The sequence below is a fragment of the Pogona vitticeps genome, chromosome 11 (genome assembly GCF_051106095.1).
Source record: "Pogona vitticeps strain Pit_001003342236 chromosome 11, PviZW2.1, whole genome shotgun sequence".
Classification (NCBI taxonomy): domain Eukaryota; kingdom Metazoa; phylum Chordata; class Lepidosauria; order Squamata; family Agamidae; genus Pogona; species Pogona vitticeps.
Genome location: NC_135793.1, coordinates 2,332,439 through 2,356,279, shown reverse-complemented (window position 1 = coordinate 2,356,279; position 23,841 = coordinate 2,332,439). Strand labels below are relative to the sequence as shown.

At 40.3% G+C, this 23,841-nt stretch overlaps 1 protein-coding gene across 1 annotated transcript in view; it reads left to right on the top strand.

Moving 5' to 3' along the window:
- Positions 1-20: 20 nt before the first annotated feature.
- The window catches only part of CDX4 (caudal type homeobox 4), a 46,730-nt gene continuing 22,909 nt past the window's right edge, over positions 21-23,841 (top strand). The window contains exon 1 of the mRNA XM_020784396.3: positions 21-23,794. Within this exon, the coding sequence (XP_020640055.3) occupies positions 23,383-23,794 (412 nt within the window). The 5' untranslated portion in view covers positions 21-23,382. The remainder of the gene's footprint in view (positions 23,795-23,841) is intronic.

The window sequence follows — 23,841 nt, the reverse complement described above, 5'->3', positions numbered from 1 at the left end:
TGCATTTTTTTGATACATTGGTGGGACTTTGGCTTCTTTTTTTGAAGCCGAGCTTTTGTCAAAATGAATTCTTCAAATCCCAAAAGGTTAATTTTTTAAATGATAACTTAATATCCCCCCTCACCCCAGAAGAGTTTTGACCTTTGATTCATATATATTTTTCAACTCCAGTCTTTGCTGTTGATGCCTCAAGCAAAGATGTCACAAACCGTCTTACCAAATAGTGCAGCTAACAATGAAAAGCAGGGGTAAGGCAAGGAGAGCAGGTGGATAAGCCAGCAACTGGCTCTCTGAAGGTAACAACTCCCTTTCTGTCCTTGGTCACAAGTTTCTCCTTTGCAACATTATGTCCCTGTCACTCTAAAGCTATAATGGGTCAAAATAAGCCAAAACCAACTTTAGGAGAAGGTGGTGAGGAAAATGCCAACGGACACTTCACATGCCAAAACTAAAGTGCAGCCAGAATTTAGTAGACCAAAAGTGTGCATCCCAAATAACAGGATGCTTGTTTACATCAAGTCAGCCCACTGGTCACGTCCAATTCACTACTGGCTATATTTGTGTAGCCTGGTTTTTCGCGAGAGGGGTAGGCAACATGCAGGCAGAGGTTGAAATGTGCAGCACCCCTCCACACTTGCTCCAAACATTTTTTTAAAAAATGAGTTAGAGCCCTTTTACTGGCTCTTATATTGTGTTTAAGAGTCCACTGAACTGAATGACTATTTTCTTGGATTGTGTGAGATGGTGCCTACTTGACCTGGCAGTATGTACTATTACTGGACTGTGTATAGCAGTGGTCTCCTTGAGCCTCCAGATGTTCTTGGACTTCAACTCCCAGAAATCCTGGCCAACAGAGGTGGTGGTGAAGGCTTCTGGAAGTTGTAGTCCAAGAACATCTGGAGGCCCAAGGTTGGGGATCACTGTGTAACAGAACTTTTCTTTTTCCCCTTACCTATTTGGTCAAATTCTGGATACCTGATCAGCTGTATTGTTTGGCTTTGATTTGTAATTTCCCTCATCTAGTGCTGCAGCCAGTCTAGACTATACTTTGAGGCCACTGAACAGGACACCCTCTTCCACCACCACAAAGATCTGTTGCGCCACCTTCAGTTTACTATTCTCCATCTCCATCTTGCAGTGCTGGAACTTTATCTTCTGTGCAGAACAGTGCTGAAACACTTTGGACCAGGACTTTCCCACCACAGACATCACTGCATATGAGAAGCACTATAATTCTAAATGCCACCCCCTGTACAAAGAGGAACAAAACCAAACTTTGGTTTAGAGAGGAAGAAAAACTTGTGAAAAGAAACTGGCACAAAGTAAGAGGCCATTAGTATACAACCCAATCCTGAGAACAGAATTAATGCTGTGTCTCAGAGATCCCATGTGACCACCATCTGTCTCAACCATAACATCTGCCCTTTGTTGTTGCTACTGTACTTGCTTGCTTTGTTGGTGTTTGCTTCTTATCCTCAGTGCTACCCTACATATGGCTACTCCCAGGGAAATTTCACTGCATTCAAAGGGCTCATGTTCCAGTAAATGGGAGGACTTTCAGACCATCCCCTTATTCTACTACAATCATTTCCATCTGACCATTCAGTATGAAAACTCTAACCAGTGGGCCTCACAGCCAGAATGCAAAATGTAAGAATGAAGTTGAAACCATATTGTTTCATTGCATTCAGCATGGCAACAATTCTACTTAAAGAGACCCAAGTGCGGTGACTATCTTTTCCATAGGGATAACCTTTTCCATAGGTTATCTCTATGGAAGTTTCCACAGGGCCCAGGTGAAGTCCAGATCTCCATTTCTCCATGAGATGATCATGCCTCTTTTATCTCATGGCCACTGGGGAAGCCTCATCAGAAACCTCTGGTTAAGAATCTAAGAACTGCTACTTAAATTGTGGGTCATTTTGACTTAAAGTAGGTTACACTGGTCACAACAACGTCCTTTCCTTTATAGCTTTCATTCAAGAACCAAAAAAGGAGGGGAGAACAAGGAAGAAAAGGAGATCCAGTAATGGAGATAGGAGCTGAAAGTAGCAGAGTTTGGAGAAAGTCCCTTTTTTGGACTACCATTTCCACATTCCTCAACCAGCATGTCCAAAGTACTGTCTCAAAGCCCAAATAAATGACTTCTCTGAGCTCTGGAAGGCACCACTGCCAGCCATCCAGGCAAGTTGGAGATAACCAGAAGTAACCATACAATCAAGCTGCAATGATGCTAGCTGGAGACATTTGGAAACAGAAGTCCAGAAAAGTGAATGCTGCCAGATGATTGCTAGAGCTTGCTTGCTTTCTCTGCAGTCCTGTCTCTCATATAGATGGGGAAGCAGCAAGAAACCTCTGAGGAAACAAACAGCAGTGAAATGTTCTTTCCATATCAACTCCTGCCCTTGGAACTGATTAACTATATCATGAATTCTTATTTTAAAGTACAAAATTTATTCTGCAACAAACCTTTTTAAAAGCAGCTGCCGCTGATGGCAACTAAAGTGAAACTGAAGAGATAAAATTCTTCTTTTAAAGATTGGACTGAACATCACAATGGAAGCAGATTTTCATGAAATTTCATTAGCTAGTGAGTTCATAAACCACAAAAAGGGGGGAAGGGGGAGTAAATTAGCAAAACCAAGAAAGCTGGGGAGAAACATATATTGAGTCAGTAAACGATCACTTTATCTCTCAGTAGCTGTAAGAGGAGCCTATAGAAATGGAAGTTATTAGCTAATAAAACATCCAGGAAAAGGAGTTCTCTATTAAATTTCAAGCATGCCTTCTAGATATACTTCCATGAATAGCTACAAAATGTTTGCCCTATCAAAGCTCGCAAGAAGCCTGTATGTTGTGCCGCAACTAAGATCTATGGACTGGAAAACTGTGGCTCTAAGTTTTACCTCTGCCATGAATTAACCCTGAAATACAGATGTCTACCTGCACAGATAGGAACCAAAGCTGCAATCACTCTCTTCTCAACCCCAAAATAATGCTTCAGGCAGCCTAAAACAGGAGAACAAAGAATTAAAAGGCTCATCATTGAGTTTGGCTATGAGAACAGTGCTTTGCTTTTATAATGGGGAGGGGGAAAATTCTGAAGATTAGAAGGAAAGAGGAGGGCCTGTACTAGGCAGTTACAGTTTCTGAAGGGCTAAAGTAGGCAAGACAATCAGTTGTGCATATAAGAGCTGTGCTCTCTGAAGTGATTTTTTAAAAGTCTGTATATTTGTCCTAGCACAAGCTTTTCTCTCCTTTGAACTTTCTTTAGCATGCACTGTCTGGTAATTGGCCACCATGTAGGAAATACAGGTTTTGTTTGCTTGTCTGATTGCCCAAGCACAAAGCTCTGAAGGAATCACATCTCAGTGGAGAAAACATGCCAATCTGAGCTCATCGTTATGTATAATTTCACTGTATATCCCACAGAGTTAAGTCACATTACTTGATCCAATATCTTGAAACAATTATGATGTTTTGCATCCAAACTAGTCACTTAAGGTCTTTCGGTAAACAAGTTCTTCTTCTTACATTTTTCCCATTTATTTTATCTTGAATGATCAAATGTAACACTCTATACTTTTTGTTTCTCGTTGCATTTATTTATTTATTTGTTTGTTTGTTTGTGTTTGTTTATTTATTTATTTATTTATTTATTTATTTATTTATTTATTTATTTATTTATTTATTTATTTATTTATTTATTTATTTATTTATTTATTTATTTATTTATTTGATGTATATTCCACTTTTCTCCCAGAAGGTAGAATATATTACATTACCAAAGCATTCCAACTGTTTGCATTTTACAGGTATGTGTTTTAAGATTTTTTTTTTGTCTTTCATCGTAGTTATCTTTCATCGATTTTTTTGTCTTTCATTAGGAGTGGGAAGTTCAACTTTAGCATATGCATAAAACTGCACCTCAAGCAGTCCCCCACAAAGGAAGTGATCATCTAGTGGCTACTGAATGATGTGTTGTTTTTCCTTGAATATGCATCACCTGGGAATAAAGCACTGGCCACCACAAAAAATCCACAGCTTTCCTGTTGTTCCAGTTCTACTAGGTTTCTTCTGTTTGTATCACCATCCAGTCATCATTCTGACATACCATCACCAGAACACTACCACCATGGCTTCTTGCTCCAAACGTGGCTTTGCCTAAAACACATTCCATTAGCCTTGCTACATGGTTCCTATTCCCTGATACCTTCTCTTGCCTTTGTTGCAGCTTATTTTCCTGTTGGGAGGAGGACACAGCAACCCACCAAAAGAGAAGGCAAACTTTCTATTTAATTCTCATGCTTGACTCTCTAGGCACCAAACAACCTTGCTACCTGTATAGGTATCAAACCCAATTACATCTCTCTGCTATATATATGATCAACAAGCACCAGCTGAGAAGCCCAGCGGGCAACAGAAGGTATCTTCGTGTTCTTGTTTGCCTGTTGTCATTTGGGTTGCATGTTTCTGTTCTTTTGAGAAACTACTCCAACAGCAAAAAAAGAGAGAGAAAGGATGTTTTTGGGATCCTCCTTTCCTCCTCAACATCAATAATCTTCAATAGGACATCCCAGTCAGGAAACAAACATCTGACAAACTTTTGATTGATTACTCTGGTTTATCCTAAAGGGTTAGGAGACCACAGCTCCTTTGCTTCTAATTTTTCCTTTAAACTAACAAATGATGATGATGATGGTAATAATAACAACAACAATGGTGGTGGTGGATACCTTTGGAAGATTAGATGGGGTCACCACAGATGCTGTAGCAGGGAGAGCAGAGTTCCTTCTGGAGAATTCCCCTGAGTCTCAAGACTGTCAAATGAAATAAAAGTACTGTGCCTCAAGCCCTTCAGGTATACCTCATGAAGCCCTGATTTTTAAGAGCACTCTTACTCCAAGATTATGCAGTCAGTCTCTAAATAGTGGGTATAACATGAAAGACATGAATCTTTACAGATCGTGACATCCAAAATCCTCTTACATAACCATAAGTCAATGTCGTTATAGTACTCCATTTGATATATTCTTGCTTCCCATGTTGGGGTTGTAGTCAGAGTGATGCATTTCAAAAGGACAAGAAACCAAGGCCAGGATCTCAAGTACCATATTCTGGGGTTTTATAGCATCCCTTTCTTGCTGAAGCTGCTTCTGATCTGGCTTTTGAAGACAGGGACTATCTTTCAAGTGCAGAAAGATTAAGTGTAAGGGGCTAGAACTGAAAGGGGAAAATAAAGAATATTCCCCATACAAAACGAACAGTACTTTTCACATAATAGAGAGTCTTCTCCATTATTTTTCCTCTTTAGACAGGTTCAACTACAATATCTATCAGCCCTAGCTGATGGAAGTTGTTGTCTAGGTGCTCAGTACATCTGGGCATTTCACATCACAAACTCCCAGATTTATCCTTTCTGTTCTGGTAGCAAACAACAACAATCACTGAGAAGCTCCCTTCTTAAAGAGCAACTCTGAACCTGCTACGTACTTGGAATGGGCATGCCTGTCACAATGCCATCCAGCTATCATTTCTGTTTAGAAGTTATGTCAGTTTCTGTTACCTGGTTGAATCCTGAACAGCTTTTTGTTCAAAGATGACAGTACGATGAAAGAAAGCAGTGGCCACACCCACAGAAGAAAATATGACCTTAACTGAACATTTTAATTCAGCTTACTGTCCATTTCCTGCTCACCCGAATCTTTAAGAGCTGCTCATAACCAAGGCAGCACCATAGGGACCAGAACCTGCCAACATTAAATATTACTCTGGCTTTTTGCCAAACCATTGGCTATATATCAATCTGTCTGCTAAATTCAGTTGGTAGCACAATCAATAGTGTGATCTCTTATCCTGCAGCAAATTAAAGGTTTTCATTTTAGAAAAATACAAAATGGCTTTGTACTGAGCTAGACCCTTAGTGCCAGTTCTCTGGGGATTCTTTCCTACCCCTACCTGGAGATCCCTTGTGGACACCATCCAGATACTAGTCACACCCAACCCTGTTCGGCTTCTGAAATCAGACAAGATCAGTGTATTTGAGATGATACAGAGTGGACTTTTTAAACTGGAGCAGAAAGTATTTGTCTTTAGCCTTGGAACAAGCAAGACAGTTCTTAGTATCTTAGTGATATATCCAAGCTGTGACCTACTCTCCTCAAAATCTGGTCCTACAGAGAAGTTTCTCACTGCTCTTCCAAATGACCACACATAGTTATATTTAGAGCAGAAAGCCAATAATAAAACCTAATAATACTAAACAACAACTATGAAGGTTTATCAAGGAACACCACCAGACACCTCCACCCACTTGCTATTGTTTCCAGAAAACTGAACTGATGTTTACGATCTGTTATGTCTGCATCCTTGACCCTTTTGAAGCAACTCTATAACAGATAGGGCAGACAGTGGCTTCACAAACAGTGACTTCAAGATTCAGTAATGTTGTTGGGACTGGGTGGGAATGGTGGGAGGATGTACCAGGAACCAGATGTGCAGCATGTGTGCTTCAGCCAAGATCTCTAAAGCCTAGCAGGCAAGAGTGTCTGCTCCACTGATCAGGTCACAGCAGATAGAACAGTCCAGACAGGGTATGGGCCCATTTCTTGCTTGCAACAGTAAAAGCATACTTTGCCACATAAGGATTCTTACTGATGTTCTGCCAGAATATTACTTGGTTCCTCTGGCCATGTTCTGAGATATTTGGATCTTGGAGTTCCAGTTTTCATATGAGTGGATGCCTGAGTATTTATATGATACACTATTCAACTATTCTGTTTGTTCATACATCTGTTATTACAATATGTAAGCAAGTAACATGTAGATTCAATTGAAAATTTCACCATTTCAGGCTGATTGCTTCACTGTGGCTTTACCTAAGAGGACTCTCCTATACTTCATTCCTCTGGGTATCTGTAAGTATGTTTTGACTGGGTCTCCTACAAGCATCATGATCCTTCAAGCTTGGGTAGTCTTAGTAGAACTGTCACACATTTGGTCAAACAATCATGAAAGATTTCCGATAGGAGGCAAATTTGTTACGACATCAGACTGAGCCTCCAGTTTCTTAGTTTTGTGGAGCTTCAGTCAACATGAAAATCTTCAATCTGGTCTTGTACTAGCAAGTTTTTGGTCACTAAATTGTTAATCATTCCTTTGTTCCAGATGGACATTTTGCAAAGGCTGATCACTTGTTTCCTCGCACCAAACAAGTGAACTAAATGTAAGTGTTAACAGATTGCAACCTCTGTACATCAGTAAACTGTGGGCTCGAAGAATCTTCTTCCATGAAGATACTTTTATTTCATAAAACAACCCCAGTAGATAATAATTCTTCCCTTCCCATAAGGAGATAACCAGCAAGTTACTCTGCTTCTCCTCGGAGTAAAGCAAATCTGTAATTCATTTTTACAATGCATGTTGTTCTTTCTTCATACAAGCAGAGACTAAAAAGGTGGGAGAGGTAAACGGCAGCTTTCTACCCATCCACCCACATAATAAGTAAATATTGGAAAGACTAGGATAATACAATAATTGCAACCTAAACCTATCATGAAATAAAACTGTTAAATCTTTCCCATGTTTAACTCAAAGCCTCACTCATCACTGCCTCTGCCATGAGTCACTTCCACATCCACCCACTGTGGCAACACCATGGAAAGACAGGTGGTTGTTTCTGCAATTAGGTAGGTGCTGGTACCCCACCAGCTGCATCTGCGCTTTACTCTCCTTAGCTCTACATGAGATGGGAGTTGACTGCAGGTACCCGAGCACTTCCCTCGGCTTGTTTTCCACTGAAAATACTTTCCATAGCGACAAGACCCACCTTTCACTTATGAGATATTTGGATTTACCCAACCAAGAATTCTGTGGCACAACTGTTATATTTCATAGCTGGGCTGCAGTTAGAGCATATTCCACATACTGTATGAAAAATATAGCTTAGTCATAAATCTGACCACTTTGCACATATCACCTCAGTTCTGCACAACTGCCCCATAAAGCAGGATCGGATAAAGGCATGACACTGGCAACACAATTCTGGCAGAACATCAATAAGAATCCATACGTAGGAGACAGACAACTGAAACCAAACGGTTCCTAAATGACACATCTGTAGCCACTGTGCCTAATACAGGAGCAGACAAGATATGGGCCACAGGCCACATGCAGCATCCTAGTCCATTCAGCCATCCAGACTCTGATATATTTGTTAATAATTTTGCTTTAAAAGTCTCTTGCAGGCAGGGAAGGCAATTTCTCATATTTTGGAGACCTCTGCATTACTAAAGATTGGGGGGAGAGCTGTTAGAGGCTGTGAGGAGTTTGTAAAAAGTTTTTATTGGGTGGCTCTGATGGCTTCACAATTAAAGCCTTGCATAGAGGCAGATGTAATAGCTTTATTTATTTCTTATTAATGTAACTGACCACAAAATTGATCAACATGCTCATACCTGAATTATTAGCAGACAATACATCTTCTCAGGTGCTTGCTTCCACCAGCCCCTTGGTTAATCCTTGCCTCTGAACCTGCTTCATCTAGGTTTTCCTCGATCTCAGAAAACCTTCTTCCTTCTGCTTCCCTACAGGAATAGTCCCTTTGAACTCTTTAAATTTAATGTGATTTGTTTGTTTAGTAAACTGTCATTCTGTTGTCTACAGGAAAGGGTTTTGTGGCGCATTTAATACAACCTAGTTTTGTTTGACATAAATGTTTATGAACTGCCACTCACTTCATCTGATGTACAAAAGCTTATATAACTTGTGAATCTTTAAGGTGCCACAAAGCTCATTATTGATTTTGCTGCAACAGACATGCATATTTATGCTGACACCCATTATGTTATTTCTAAGTCACTTTGGAAAGAACTGTATCCTGAAAAGTGGGGTACATGTAAGTATAATATATAGACAGTTTTGAAAGCATCAGATAGCACTTTTAAAAAAGTCTTTCTGGATACCAGAAAGAGACAGTTAATCACTTAAGATATCTTTTCATTACAGTGACTAAAAAAACAACAAAACTGTCACTGAAATTTACAAGAAGGCTACTGATGTACATCTCAGATCTGAAACAAATTGATTGGATTTTTCAAGTAGTAGAAGTCTAGAGGAAGAGAGGAAAAACTTTGGATTGGGGAACTCCAGAATGATTCACATTTTCCTTTGCATCATATAGTCAACAAAAAAAATGCAAATCAGCTTGCCCAAACCCGTATCATTTCCCAGATTTTTTTCCCCTATGTAGAACATCACCTGCAGATCCTGAAACCAGATTAATGTCATTTAGTACAAAATAGCAAGGATGCCATCTACAGCATGTAGACAAAACAACAAACTGCCTACGAACAAACTTCAAGAATGACAAATCTACAATCTCATCTAGAAGACTGGAACAACCAAAGGATAGGCAGTTAATTCAGAAAATCACAGCGATTTGATAAGTGAATGATTGCCATAAGAATACTACCAGATCCAACAGAATAAGAAAAAAGGGGATGTTTTCAGGTCTTATAAATGTAATGTCCTAATACCTCATGGTCTCAGCTTAGAAAACACCTGATATAACCAATACCCTTTAGAATATTCATCTTCATAGTTCTTCAACTGTCACCTTGAATGCAGCATATTTTTTCTGAGCAGCTGAAGAAGGGAGAAGCCAAAATTGCTTGCCATAATATTTTATTTTTTCTGTTCTGCCAGTCACTCTAATAGGTGAGAGCTCTTCCAAATGCAGTTTTCTCTAATTTATCTGATGTATCATGATGTTATAGGTATTCTTCCTGCTACTCATATAACATTCAGTTTGCCTCAGTATATGCAACAGTAAAATCCATGGCCGTGTGTACTTTTTTGGTTCCCTTTTCAAGACGTTTTGTTTCAGCTTGTCCTGGGATGGGGTGTTGCTGTTGTTGTTCTTTAGTCTTTAGTCATTTAGTCGTGTCCAACTCTTCATGACCCCCATGGAGCACTGTCACTGCCTCCCGGAGTTGGGTGAAATTCATGCTGGTTGCTTCAATGACACTATCCAGCCATCTCATCCTCTGTTGTCCCCTTCTCCTCTTGCCTTCACACTTTCCCAACATCAAGGTCTTTTCCAAGGAGTCTTCTCTTCTCATGAGATGGCTAAAGTATTGAAGCCTCAGCTTCAGGATGTCCTTCCAGCGAGCACTCAGGGTTGATTTACTTTAGAATTGATAGGTTTGTTCTCCTTGCAGTCCAGGGGACTCTCAAGAACCTCCTCCAGCACCACAATTCAAAAGCATAAATTCTTTGGCAATCAGCTTTCTTTATGGTCCAGCTCTCGCTTCCATACATCACTGCTGAAAAAACCATAGCTTTGACTACTCAGACCTTTGTCGACAAGGTGATGTCTCTGCTTTTTAAGATGCTGTCTAGGTTTGTTATCACTTTCCTCCCAAGAAGCAGGGATCTTTTAATTTCATGGCTGCTGTCTCCATCTGCAGTGATCATGGAGCCCAAGAAAGTAAAATCTGTCACTGCCTCCATATCTTCCCCTTCTATTTCCCAGGAGGTGATGGGACCAGTGACAATGATCTTAGTTTGTTTGTTTTTTAATGTCGAGCTTCAGACCATTTTTGGTGCTCTCCTCTTTCACCATCATTAAGAGGTTCTTTCATTCCTCCTCACTTTCTGCCATCAGAGTGGTATCATCTGCTTATCTGAGGTTGTTGATATTTCTTCCGGCAATCTTAATTCTGGTTTGGGACTCCTCCCGTCCAGCCTTTCACAAGATGTATTCTGCATATAAGTGAAATAAGCCGGAGGACAATATACAGCCTTGTCGTACTCCTTTCCAATTTTGAACCAATCAGTTATTCCATATCCAGTTCTATCAGTTGCTTCATGTCCCAAGTATAGATTTCTCAGGAGATATATAAGGTGGTCAGGCACTCCCATTTCTTTAAGGACTTGCCATAGTTTGCTGTGGTCCATATAGTCAAAGGCTTTTGCGTAGTCAATGAAGCAGAAGAAGATGTTTTTCTGGAACTCTTTGGCTTTCTCCATAATTCAGCGTATGTTAGCAATTTGGTCTCTAGTTCCTCTGCCCCTTCGAAATCCGGCTTGTACTTCTTGAAGTTCTCGGTTCACATACTGCTGAAGCCTGCCTTGGAGGATTTTGAGCATAACCTTGCTAGCGTGTGAAATGAGTGCAATTGTACGGTAGTTGAAGCACTCTTTGGCACTGCCCTTCTTTGGGATTGGGATGTAGACTGATCTTTTCCAATTCACTGGCCACTATTGGGTTTTCCAAACTTGCTGGCATATTGAGTGTAGCACCTTAACAGTGTCATCTTTTAAAATTTTAAATAGTTCAATTGGAATGTCATCACCTCCACTGGCCTTGTTGTTAGCCATGCTTTCTAAGGCCCATTTGACTTCACTCTCCAGGATGTCTGGCTCCAGATCCGCAACCACACTATCTGTGTTGTCTGGGATATCCAAATCTTTTTGGTATAATTTCTCTGTGTATTCTTGCCACCTCTTCTTGATGTCTTCTGTTTCAATGTATTCTCGAAGGCTTTCACGACCGGGATCTGATGGTTGTTGTGAGTTTTTCAGGCTCTTTGACCGTGTTCTGAAGGTTGTTCTTTCTGATGTTTCGCCAGTCTCTGTGCCCGGCATCTTTAGAGGACTGGAGTCAGAACTCTGTCCATGCTCTGTTGCTATTTGTTGGATAGTTGAGCATTTATAGCTGTGGGAACAGCTTTTGTCCTTTTCAGGAGATAGGGTGATCAGCGTGTTTTTGTTGTGGATGTATTGTTGTGATAAGTGGGAGAGATTATCTGTCACTGTAGTTGATGGATGTCTTTAGCTGGTCTCTTTTGTGTAATGATCCCTGGTCCTTGCAGCTGGGTAGAGTTTGTTGACCTTCTGCAGGCTGTATTTTCCAGTGATGGAAGTCAGGCCTTGTTAAATTTCAGACTTTCCTCTTTTTTGTTGAAGCTATGCTGATGTTTATGGATTTCAATGGCTTCCCTGTGCAATCTAACATAATGATTGCTGGTTCTGTCCAGTACTTCAGTATTTTGGAATAGAATTTCATGTCCAGTTTGTTTTAGGGCATGTTCAGCTACTGAAGATTTTTCCGGTTGTTTTAGTCTGTGGGATCATTGCACAAAAGAGACCAGCTAAATATATCTATCAACCACAGTGGCAGATAATCTCTCCCACTTATCACAACAAGGTCTACAGAAAACCCACCCACACAGACCGGTACCTACACAAAAACTCCAACCACCAGCCACGACAAAAAAGAGGCATAATCAAAACACTGGTAGACCATTCAAATCGGAACAGTGAAACTCAATTTCGCAGCACCAAACTCAGCCATCTGAATTGGGCCCTACAGGCGAATGGTTATTCCAAGAATGAAATCAAAAGAGCCATCAAACCAAGAAAACAACACCAAACTGAAGAGGAAAAACAGCCACCCACAAATAAAGTATTTCTGCCATACATCAAAGGGGTCACAGACCGCATGGGAAAACTTTTGAGAAAACACAACCTGCAAACACTATTCAGACTCACCACAAAAATACAACAAATGTTATGGTCAGCAAAGGACAAAAGGGACCCCCCCCCTCACCACTGCAGGAGTATACTGGATACCTTGCAGTTGTGGACAAGTATATAATGGAACCACAAAACACAGCATTCACACCAGAATCAAAGAACATGAGAGACACTGCAGACTAAAACAACCGGAAAAAAACGTTTTGCCAGTAGCTGAACATGCCCTAAAACAAGCTGGACATGAAATTCTATTTCAAAATACTAAAGTACTGGACAAAACCAGCAATCATTATGTTAGACCAGTGGTTCTTAACGTGGGCGATAATGCCCCCCAGGGGGCGATTTCATTTTTCAGGGGGGTGGTAGAACGAAAAGGGGCGGCGTGGGGGCGCTGGAGCAGAAGGGGGACGGTAGGGGGGCTCTGGAGCAAGCCACACCTGTGAAGATGGCTGCAACCTTTTTACAGTGTGCATGAATATATATTTTCCTCCGATTTTAATTTAGTTTCAGAGTTTTTGTCTTGAAATTTTTAGTTCCTGCATTTGTTTTTATGCCCTTTTTATATTTCTTTTTGCGTCTTAAAATTCACTTGCAACTAAATCATTAAATGTTACTTTTGGGGGGCATTTCATTTTCTTGGAATTGAATTTTGTTTTCAGGGGTCATTGGATTTAAGTGTAATAAATAAATAAATAAATAAATAAATAAATAAATAAATAAATAAATAAATAAATAAATAAATAAATAAATAAATAAATAAATAAATAAATAAATAAATAAATAAATAAATAAAAGATATCATCACCGCGGGGAGGGGGGTGATGAGAACTTCCTCAAAGGCTCCAGGGGGCGTTTCTTTCAAAAAGGTTAAGAACCACTGTGTTAGACTACACAGGGAAGCCGTTGAAATCCATAAACATCAGCATAGCTTCAACAAAAAAGAGGAAAGTCTGAAACTTAACAAGGCCTGACTTCCATCACTGAAAAATACAGCCTGCAGAAGGTCAACAAACTCTACCCAGCCACAAGGACCAGGGATCATTGCACAAAAGAGACCAGCTAAAGACACCCATCAACCACAGTGACAGATAATCTCTCCCACTTATCACAACAATACATCCACAACAAAAACATGCTGATCACCCTATCTCCTGAAAAGGACAAAAGCTGTTCCCACAGCTATAAATACTCAACTATCCAACAAACAGCAACAGAGCATGGACAGAGTTCCGACTCAGTCCTCTGAAGATGCCAGCCACAGAGACTGGCAAAACGTCAGGAAGAACAATCTTCAGAACACAGCCAAAGAGCCCGAAAAATGCACAACAATTATCTTCTGCTTCTGTTAGGTCCCTCCCATTTTTGTCCTTTATCACGTCCATCTTTTCACAAAATGTTCCTTTAATATCTCCAATTTTCTTGAACAGATATCTGGTTTTTCCCTTTCTTTTATTTTCCTCTATTTCTTTGCACTGTTCATTTAAGAAGGCTCTCTTGTCTCTCCTTCCTATTCTTTGGAAGTCTGAGTTCAATTTTCTGTAACTTTCCCAATCTCCCTTGCATTTTGTTTCCCTTCTCTTCTCTGCTATTTGTAAGGCCTGGGATGGGGTGGGTGGGGTGAATTTAGTCTGATTAATCTGCCATCCCGTCCCATTAAGGTCATTTCCCTGATCAGAGCTTCATGTTTGGAAGCTCTCAGCTTGCAATCAATCAGCACAGAAACAAAAATAGCTGCACAAGAAAAACGGTAGCAGAGGGGTTACTTTTTAAACATTTAGAAAAGGATTTTAGATTTTCTTTGGACTGAAGCAATTCTCTGAGAGATGCTTTTTAAATGTATAATTTGGATGCAAATCCCAATAAGCCCCATGATCTTTTCTGAAGGAAGGGTGGAACTTTTTCCCCATTTGGAAGAGCCCTAACTGTAATAAACAAACACATTTTCACTTCAAGAATATGCTGTGGAAGTGTGGCAATTCCATAGGCCAGCCTCCCGTTGCCTTTGAAGATTATAATCTTGCTTTTCTGAAATAGTGTGCAGTAAGGAAGAGGATCTTAAACTAATAGAAGCTTTTGACAGAAAGAACTCATTTGAGTTTTGAGGAAGAGTTGCTGCCTTTCTGGGCAGAGCTTTCTTCACTGCCCACACTGTTCTATTTTTAAACCAGTCTTTCTCTGTTCTCCAGCAGTGACTGGCTTCCAACTGCAGCTGTGCATTGACAAACCACCTACACAAGATACTTTGCAGCTCCCCTCTGGCTGACACTGGAAGATTCCTTGACACCACCATTATATTTCTCACTCACATATACATTTTCAGATTTTATGAAACATACTGAACAGTTGTGACTGGGATGTATTTAATTTACACCACAGAAGTAAAGCTGGAGGGCTGCAACAGCCCATCCTGCTACACGACCAGAAGCAACACAATATGATGCCAGATCATCAGAGATACTTGTTTCTCCCAGTTGGCTTTCATAATTTTCAGTACGCACATGAACAGTCTCAGATGTACAGTCAAAAACATAATGCCTCTGAGGAAAAACTGAATAACTTTGTGCCATCCAGTTGATTCTGACTCATCATGACATCCCTTTCCAAACTTTTCTAGGTACAAAGTTTTCAGAGAGGCTTGCTCCTTTCCCAGAAGTCATGTTAGAGAATCAAAGTCAAGATACCTAACCCACTGAGCTATCTAGCTATCAAACAAACTTAATGGAGACAAATTTAGCGGAAAGAACATTCTATTAAAGTGAATGGAACAAGCAATAACCTTGCTCTCTTTATCTTTCTGTTCTTATCCCCTGAAAGAGTATAGCTTCTCTAAGTTCACCTCTCTTCAGTTTCTGAAGATCATCTGCTTCTCACCTTTTCTCACCATCCACGTGGAACTGTCTCCTAAAACATGTGTGTGTGACAACCACTTCCCTTTCCAAAAGTCATTTTTATAACTGCCATGGGTACATTGAGGTCTATCATTGTCTCCTGTGAGTCCAGTGTAATCTCTCTGAGGATTTGAGGATGCCTTCAAAAGTTTTGGGATGGGTGGGTCACACTTTTTTTTAGTCTTGGAATCCTCATCTAGGGAATAAACTCCCTTGCTCATATCTCAGTGTAGCCTGACAAATATCTGCACATTCAAATACAAACTGGAGCATGTCAAGTTTTGATTGTTTTAACACTGGAGAAAATCAGTTCTCTGATCATTACAATGTTTTTACAGGGAAATGGCAATCACTTGTAATTGTTTGGAAAAAATATTCTAATAAGAATTCAAGACAATACTGAATGAATTAAACAAAACTATCCCATTTAGATGGGAATGACTGGGTAACACAAGCACTCTTTTATTTATCTCTCTGCTATTTGGTTATTTCTCAGTGGCTGCTTGTGTTATAGGTATAAGCTGTAATTGTCCGTGGCATCAATCTATTGGTCACTGTATTGGAAAAGTCCTAAAGAAACACATATTTTTAAAAGTGCATGTTATTTGCAAAGAAAAAATAAGCACCCCTCTCTTTAAATGTACACTTTTGCCTACTCATATTTCTGTGAAATAATGAGTGCTGTTTAATCGTAAGTCATGTTAAACTTGAGAAGTACAGAGAAAGCCACTAGAGGTCAGAAAATTGAACTTTGTTTTGATTACTTACTGAATATAATCAGCTTAACACAAAGGCTTGTAATTGGTGGGTGTAACAGGAAAAAGAGAGGAACTTTCTCTTATGAATTAAAAGTGCCATCTAGTGGAGAAAATATTCTTGGAAGGGCTTTTTAAAGGCTTTAGATGTTCTCCTTTTCTCATAATACTAAAATCTGGAGCTATTTATGGAAATGGGGAAATCAGGACAGGTAAAAAGAAACTTTTTGACAATGCACAAAATTAAACTGTGGATTTCACTATCACAAGAAAGGCATGTTTCTAAACATGATTTATTTTACATTAAGCATTTTCAAACATGCATAGAACTTTCATTTGTTTGTTTCAAATTGTAGATTGTGTCCACCGATTCTGGATGTGCATAAAATGACTGTGCTCTCATCGGCCCAGTCCAGTGTCTCAGTATTGGGGGTGGGTGGAAGAGGAATCAAACCTGAACCTCTCTGGTAAAGGAAGTTAGAGAAGATTTTCACAAGAATTATCTTTGTGATGCAGCTATTTGACCACTAGGTGCCCGTCTTGCTTCATATGAATAAAAGACTTCAAGGCCGAACCAAAGGTAACCATGTTTTCATGGATGAATTATTCGTCTCTAGTCATATGCACCCGTGTTTGGAATAAAAGGAAGAGCTCATAAAACTAATGAGAACAAGCTACAAGAGGTGATGTATCACCCACTGGAATAGATATTTTACACTTATTTCCTTTGTTAAGTGTTCACATAAAATTGGAGAGTAGGAAGGCTAATCTTGTTCAGTCCTCTGCTGATGTAGGAAATCCCACAAGTACAGCAACCCTGACAAATGGGCCATCCAACCTCTCTATGGAAACCTCCAGGGAAGGCCAGGCCATCACCTTTCAAGACAGTCCAACAACAAGAGCCCTGCAGCACTTTACAAACTAGTATCAGAACCATAACATATCAGAAGCTTAACAAGTTCTATCAGCATAACCGTTCATCTGGTGATGAGCACTGCAGTTCATGGAAGGTTATGACAAATTAAACCTGCCAAGCCTTGGAAGTGCCACAAAATTCTTGGCTTTGCCGTGCCAGACCAATGCCGTTATTCTCCTGCCCCATAAATAAAAGGTACAATAATAGCAAAACCTACTTTACTGTTGGTTCCTAATTAGAAATTATGTTGAATTAATTCATGTCTAGAAATGCCAACCACAGCCATGCACTGCTGTGCATGTTTATACATTTCTTGGCCCTCAACAAATGCAAAACACACACTTCGTCTAGAGACTGTCATAGATTTAGCCCCTGTCATCTCCAGTTAAAGGATCTGATAGGAGGAGATGGAAAAGATCTCCCTCTGCCTGAGACACTATGGCCAGAATCCTACAGGGGATTTATACTAGCAGAAAAATAATTGAATAACTCACAGCATCAAATTGCTGTTCATGCTCCTAACCACATACCGTTGCACAACCAGGTGTGTTGCAAGAAATATGGGTGACACCTCATCAACATGATTTAAGAAATTACACTTTCGCTAGCACAAACTCCTAATGGGACCCTACCCTCCAGAACGCTTTTACCATGCTCATTAGCTTTGTTTGCAAACCGCACACTGTCAAATGTTGACAATGTTGTAGAACTCCCCCTCTCCAATGTGGGAAGGTGCTATGGCAGGTCCTACATCATCACCAACCTCATCATCATCATCAATAACAGCAACATGCATGGAAGTTGGGGTAAATGGCAGTTATATACGTATGTGCACTATGGGAAAAAGAAATTGAACTGACTACAGTTGGAGGCTTGTGAGGGTATTGCAGTGCCATCTGTGGAAAGCAGTATCAGAAAACCAAAAAAAAAAAAAAAAAGTCAGTGTAGTAAGTGGACATTGAAAGCTTCCAGCTCTGGGTAGGAAACAAACAAAACTACTATTATCTCTAGATTTTTCAGCATGAAAGAGCATTGCAGATGTTGAAACACTTTTGTAACAGAGATACCAAAGAATTGAAAACACAAGCTGAAAAGCTTTGTGAACCGATATGATCACCTTAAATGTTAGACACTGGATGTGACCAGATGGACTCTAAACATTAAAATGGTCTCATCTGGTCACTTGCCTCTGTCAATGGTTTTTCCCAGATGCTACAGTGGAAGTAGAAAACTACACAAAGTCAACACTCTCTGTATTTTTCCGTCTATCCTCAGGCAGTGAAAGCCATCTGGACCACCTTAGTGGGTAAATGTATTGTGAGGCAGTAATATTTTTGATCAGAAAGGAGAAAAAGCCATGAGGGATGGAGGACAGTGAAAGCTGAGTGGATAGATTATTTTTCATACCCTACTTGTAAAGAGCTGGTACAGCTCCATAGGTTGGAGCACCTGGCTGTAGGACAACTCAGATCACCTAGATCATATGGGTATAATGCATTTACATGTCCTGCTATCTGGACAAACCTTGGACAAGCTGAATAGTAGTACCAAAGCACCACTAGAAGGAGGGTTTGGTAAACCTCCTGTAAGTACTTTATACGTAAAAAAAATTGTAGAAGGCTTGTCTCGTGGTGCAGTGGTTAAACAGCTGTACTACGCCAAAACTGTGCTCACGACCTGGGGTTCAATCCCAGGTAGCCGGCTCAAGGTTGACTCAGCTTTCTATCTTTCCGAGGTCGGTAAAATAAGTACCCAGCTCGCTGCGGGGGGGGGGGGGGGGAATGTAGCCTGCATAACTTGTAAACCACCCAGAGAGTGCTTGAAGCACTATGGGGCGGTATATAAGCAGCACACTTTGCTTTTGCTTTGCTTAAGTCAGAATCAATTTGATTGCACTTAATTATTAAGGGCCTCATGGCATAGTGGTTAAACTGCTGTACTGCAGTAAAACTGTTCTCACAACCTGGGGTTCAACCCCAGGTAGCCGTCTCAAGGTTGACCCAGCCTTCCATCCTTCAGAGGTCAGTAAAATGAGTACCCAGCTCACTGAGGAGGCAATGTGTAGCCTGCATAATTTACTTGTAAACCACCCAGAGAGTGCTTAAAGCACTATGGGGCAGTATATAAGCAGCACACTTTGGTTTTTGCTTTATTATTACTAATCTGATATTTCTTTGGAGATTGCTTCTGCATTCTCTGCATCAATTTTCTACCTTTCCCTTGTGTTACTTTATTTCTCTGTCTGTTCTGAATGGAATCTTCTCTTTGTTTGTTCAGTCGTTTAGTCGTGTCCGACTCTTCGTGACCCCATGGACCAGAGCACGCCAGGCCCTCCTATCCTCCACCGCCTCCCGGAGTTGTGTCAAATTCATGTTGGTTGCTTCGATGACACTGTCCAACCATCTCAAGGGTTACCAAAAGGATATACGGGGCAAAATGTAATAAAATCAATCTCTCCCCGCCCCCTTGAATGGCCATTAAAAGGCAGTTGCCATTACATTATTACTTCCAGAAGATGGCAGTTGGTGCTACCACATTCTGCTTCACCACTGAGAGACTGTGCACTTCCTCCGTTGCTACAAATACCTCCAAATAAACAGCAATAGTGCCTTAAGTTATTTTGCCTTCCAAAAGATAGCCTGATTTTTAATGGCAATTTATCTGTCCCCCAAACATTTATAAACCAGCAATCATTGGCAAAACTCTACAAAGTGTGAACTGTGGCACTCTGTGGTTTTACCTGTCAACTGACAAAATGCCTGCAAGATTGTTTCTGAAGTTAAGATGGTTTGTTGCAGAAGACATGGAACTGGGCATTGTAAAAAAAAAACGCACACAGTATGTCAAATCTCTCCTCCCTTTCCTCATTATACTGTTATCAGGATTCCCCTTATAAGCCACCCTGAACCCCCTTTTTCGGAGAAAGGTAACCTATAACTAAGACAAATAAATAAAAAAAAGCTGTAAGAAATAGCATATGATATTTTGTATATGCATTTGTTTGTTACTGAGTAGCATTTATTGTTGGCCTTTCCTGAAATGTGCTCAGGGTGCAAACTACAATGTTATTACACACTGATAACAATCTATCTTATGTGCAGATATAATACAGAGATTTTCACCTCAAGGCTCTAAAATAGCCTTTCCCAAGATGAGTTCAATGATTATCATCTTAATAGGGACTATGGGAAATGTAGTCCAATGCAGTTTCTGCTCTAATGCCAATGTTGCAAGATTGCAAAAGTCAAAGCTGGAAACACATGCATGGATTTGAAAATCGCTGCAAGTGCACCTTAAGAAGATATTTAGAATGCCATTTGCAAACACCATTATATTGCGCAGAGATCCTGCTTATTTCAGAAAAAAGACAGCCAATCTTCTCTTATTCTTGGGGCAGGTGTTAAAATGCAGGAACTGAAAAAGAAAAAAATCCTTCACCAGTTACTCATTACACTTCTCATCTGTTTAACACAAACTTTCCCTCAATGTGTCAGCTCATTCATAAAGGTGCTATAATCAGTATCACATCATTAATGGGCTGTTTTTTTCCAGTTCTTTCTCCTGTGTTTTGCTTGTTCATCAGGAGGTAGTGTGAAGACAATTTGTACCACTCCTTTAAAAGCCCTAGTGTCTTCATTCCTCTCTTATTGTTATTAAGAATAATCCTTTACAGCTTTAAGCACATAATATATTTATACAAATGTTTAAAATGAGACAGACCTGTGGTAGACATATTTCCATAACATGTAAGAAGAGTTCTTAATTCATTCTCAGTCATTCATATTCAGATGGATTTATTTTGTATATTCATTACCAATTGAATTGCTTAAAAATCATGATCTAGAACCTTTAATCTCATTTGAACTATTCTTAGCATGCTTAACTTTTTTTTTTTTACTAAAGACAGTGTGACATGGAATTCTTTAGGTTTTGTCCAAATAGGCAAAAATGCCACAGGCATTCAAAAGGGTAAAAAACCCTAAGCCAAATTATCCCCACCAGACTGGGTACTATTTTTTAAAATCTCCCTCGCCCCTCGTTTCCACCATGGACACTAAATGTGCCCTCGTATCTTCAGACAGGACAGCATAAGAGCGTACGTCCAGTCAGGTTGTTTGGGGGAGGGTCCTTAGCATGCCAACGTGTAGTACAGCAACCTCACCAATCTGGTGTCCTCCTGGTTTGTTGGACTGCACCTCCCAACATCATCTCTAACCACTGTATCTACAGGGCACCAGGCTGGGGGAAAAATGAGTTGCTTCCAAGGCAGCCTCTGTGTTGGTCTGTTGTAGCAAAAACATACCAAAGTCCTGTAGCACCTTGAATATTAAGGTATTTTATTTGATGTAAGCTACACTAGCCATCTGATACAGTCAGCTGCAGCCCCAAATGTTAATGCCTATTAAAACATATTAATCCTAATTTGATTGACTACTGGGAAGATCTGGGTTCAAATTCCAGCTTAGCCAAATTCATTGGGTAGTACATCAGGATTGCCTTGAGGAGAAAACAGAGGTGGGGAACTGTGCACTGAACCCCCTAAGCTTTATTTTCCTATAGGACCTAGATTCTATTTTTCTTCCCCAATGGGAAGGACAGAGCAAACATGTGGTAAATTTTTCTTACATAGGAACCAATAACCCAGATTAAACATAACACCCAAGCATGTGAAAAACTCTGTTTTACATACCGTACTTGCCATTATTAAAGTAATCTCAGTCCCCTTGGAAGGAGACCATGAAGCAGGGGTTCCATATAGGCTGGGTACAACAAGCACTGCTGCTGCCACTCCCTCTGCTTTTCAGATGACATTTAGAAAATCTGTACTAAGCTCTTCTGAGCACTTGGGGTCAACCAGAGATAAAGACTTTATAAGGGTGCTTATATCTTTAGCCAGGAAACCAGTTTTTCACACCATTCAATGGTCTTCAGGTATTCATTTTAAAGATACAGATCCCCTTCATTAAAAAAAAAAAAGATGAAAGACCACTGTAATCACTGTGCTGATAACATTGTTCTGATAGGTCATCCTTTGCATTACCCACCCCTCCCCATGGGCTTGCAGGAAAAGACTCTTGCTCCCAGGCTCAAGCAACCATCTCCTCCCCGGCTCCTCCGGGAGATTTCTCTTCTGGCCTTTTGATGTTTCTGTGATATTGGAGAGGGCCTACCTCACTGGGACTCTCACACAGCCACACTGCTGAAATGAAACCAATGGTAACACTCACACCTGATAAAAGCAAATACCAACATCATCAACACAGCTTTTTATACCAAAGAGTACTTTTGAAATAGTAACGTTAATTGTGTGAGTTATTGGTTCTCAGGATCAAATCATGGAAACTTCAATTCAAAAAGATAAGAAAAAATTAAACATGACACATTCTGCTACTTTGGCAGAAAGGGCACATTCTTTTAAACAGACATGATATTTTTTGATAAAATCCTAAACTCACTGATGAGAACAATCTTATTTAAATGTAAAGTAAGAAAGCTTTTCCAGAATACAACATTCATCTTCATGGATCAAATGAGAGCCACTCTGACCTTACTTAAAATCTAAGGTTTTACAGAAGAGATTCATGATGTATCTGATGATTCCACAACTGCTTATATCGCAATACATTGGTTAATTTTCAAGGTACTGGAGGACTCTCTGCTCTTTTTACTGCAATTGTATGCATAATTTCTGTAAAGGGAAATAGTGTTAGGCAGTTGCAACCAAAAAAAAAATCTAAGTCTTGTGGCTCTTTAAAGACTTTATCAATGTATTACAGCTTAACCCCTCATGGGTTAGAGGTCGAGTATCACCATGAGATGAACAGTGTTTCACTGGTGCTATTTATTTGTTTGCATAAATACCTACAAAAGTGGAATCCACATCCAGTCCACCAAGAAGCTTGGGAAAGGGCTGGGCCAGGACATGGAAAGGGCTCCTGAGACAGGAAACACTCACGTTGGCAGCAAGGTGGGGTTCTAGGGATGGACAACCCTTCATTTGAATGCAAATGTTGTTTGGGAGCAGCCAGTTAGCTGTGACATCAGGCAGGACCTTAGTAACTGTTAGCCCAAGCACCTGGTAATACCATTGTTAATCATGTGTAGTAAAGAGACCTCAGGACTAGCATGAGTCATTTATAGAGGCAGTTGGGGCTAGAAAAGAGAGAGTGAGAGAAAGAGGAGGGGGTGTGAGATCAAAAGAGTTGAGCAGGATGGCTTGGCAAGACAAAGCCAAGAGATGAACATCATGTATGTGAGCTAGCCTTTGGGGGGGGAAGTCAGTATGTATCCAGGATCCATAAGGTGCAACAACAGCAACACCAGCAGCAACAACCTGCCAGCACAAAACTTTGCCTCTAGCACATCTTATGCGGATTACATGGGATTCCATCACATGCAAAGTATGGACAGCCGTGGACAACCTTCAGGGGCATGGGGAGCCCATTATGGCCTGCAAAGGGAGGATTGGAATGCTTATGATCCAGGACCCTCCAGCACGGTGACACCAGCACATATGAATGGATCTTCTCCCGGGCAGGTTTCTTACAGTTCTGCTGATTACAGTGGCCTGGATCCTGTTGGCTCAAGGGCTTTACCATCTGTAGATACAATTAACACAGAGCAAATCTCTCCACACAACCAAAGACACAGCTCTTACGAATGGATGAGGAAAACAGTCCAGTCCACTTCAACAGGTATGTTGGCAAGGACCACATTTATATTAAAGCACTGTCTAAGCTTC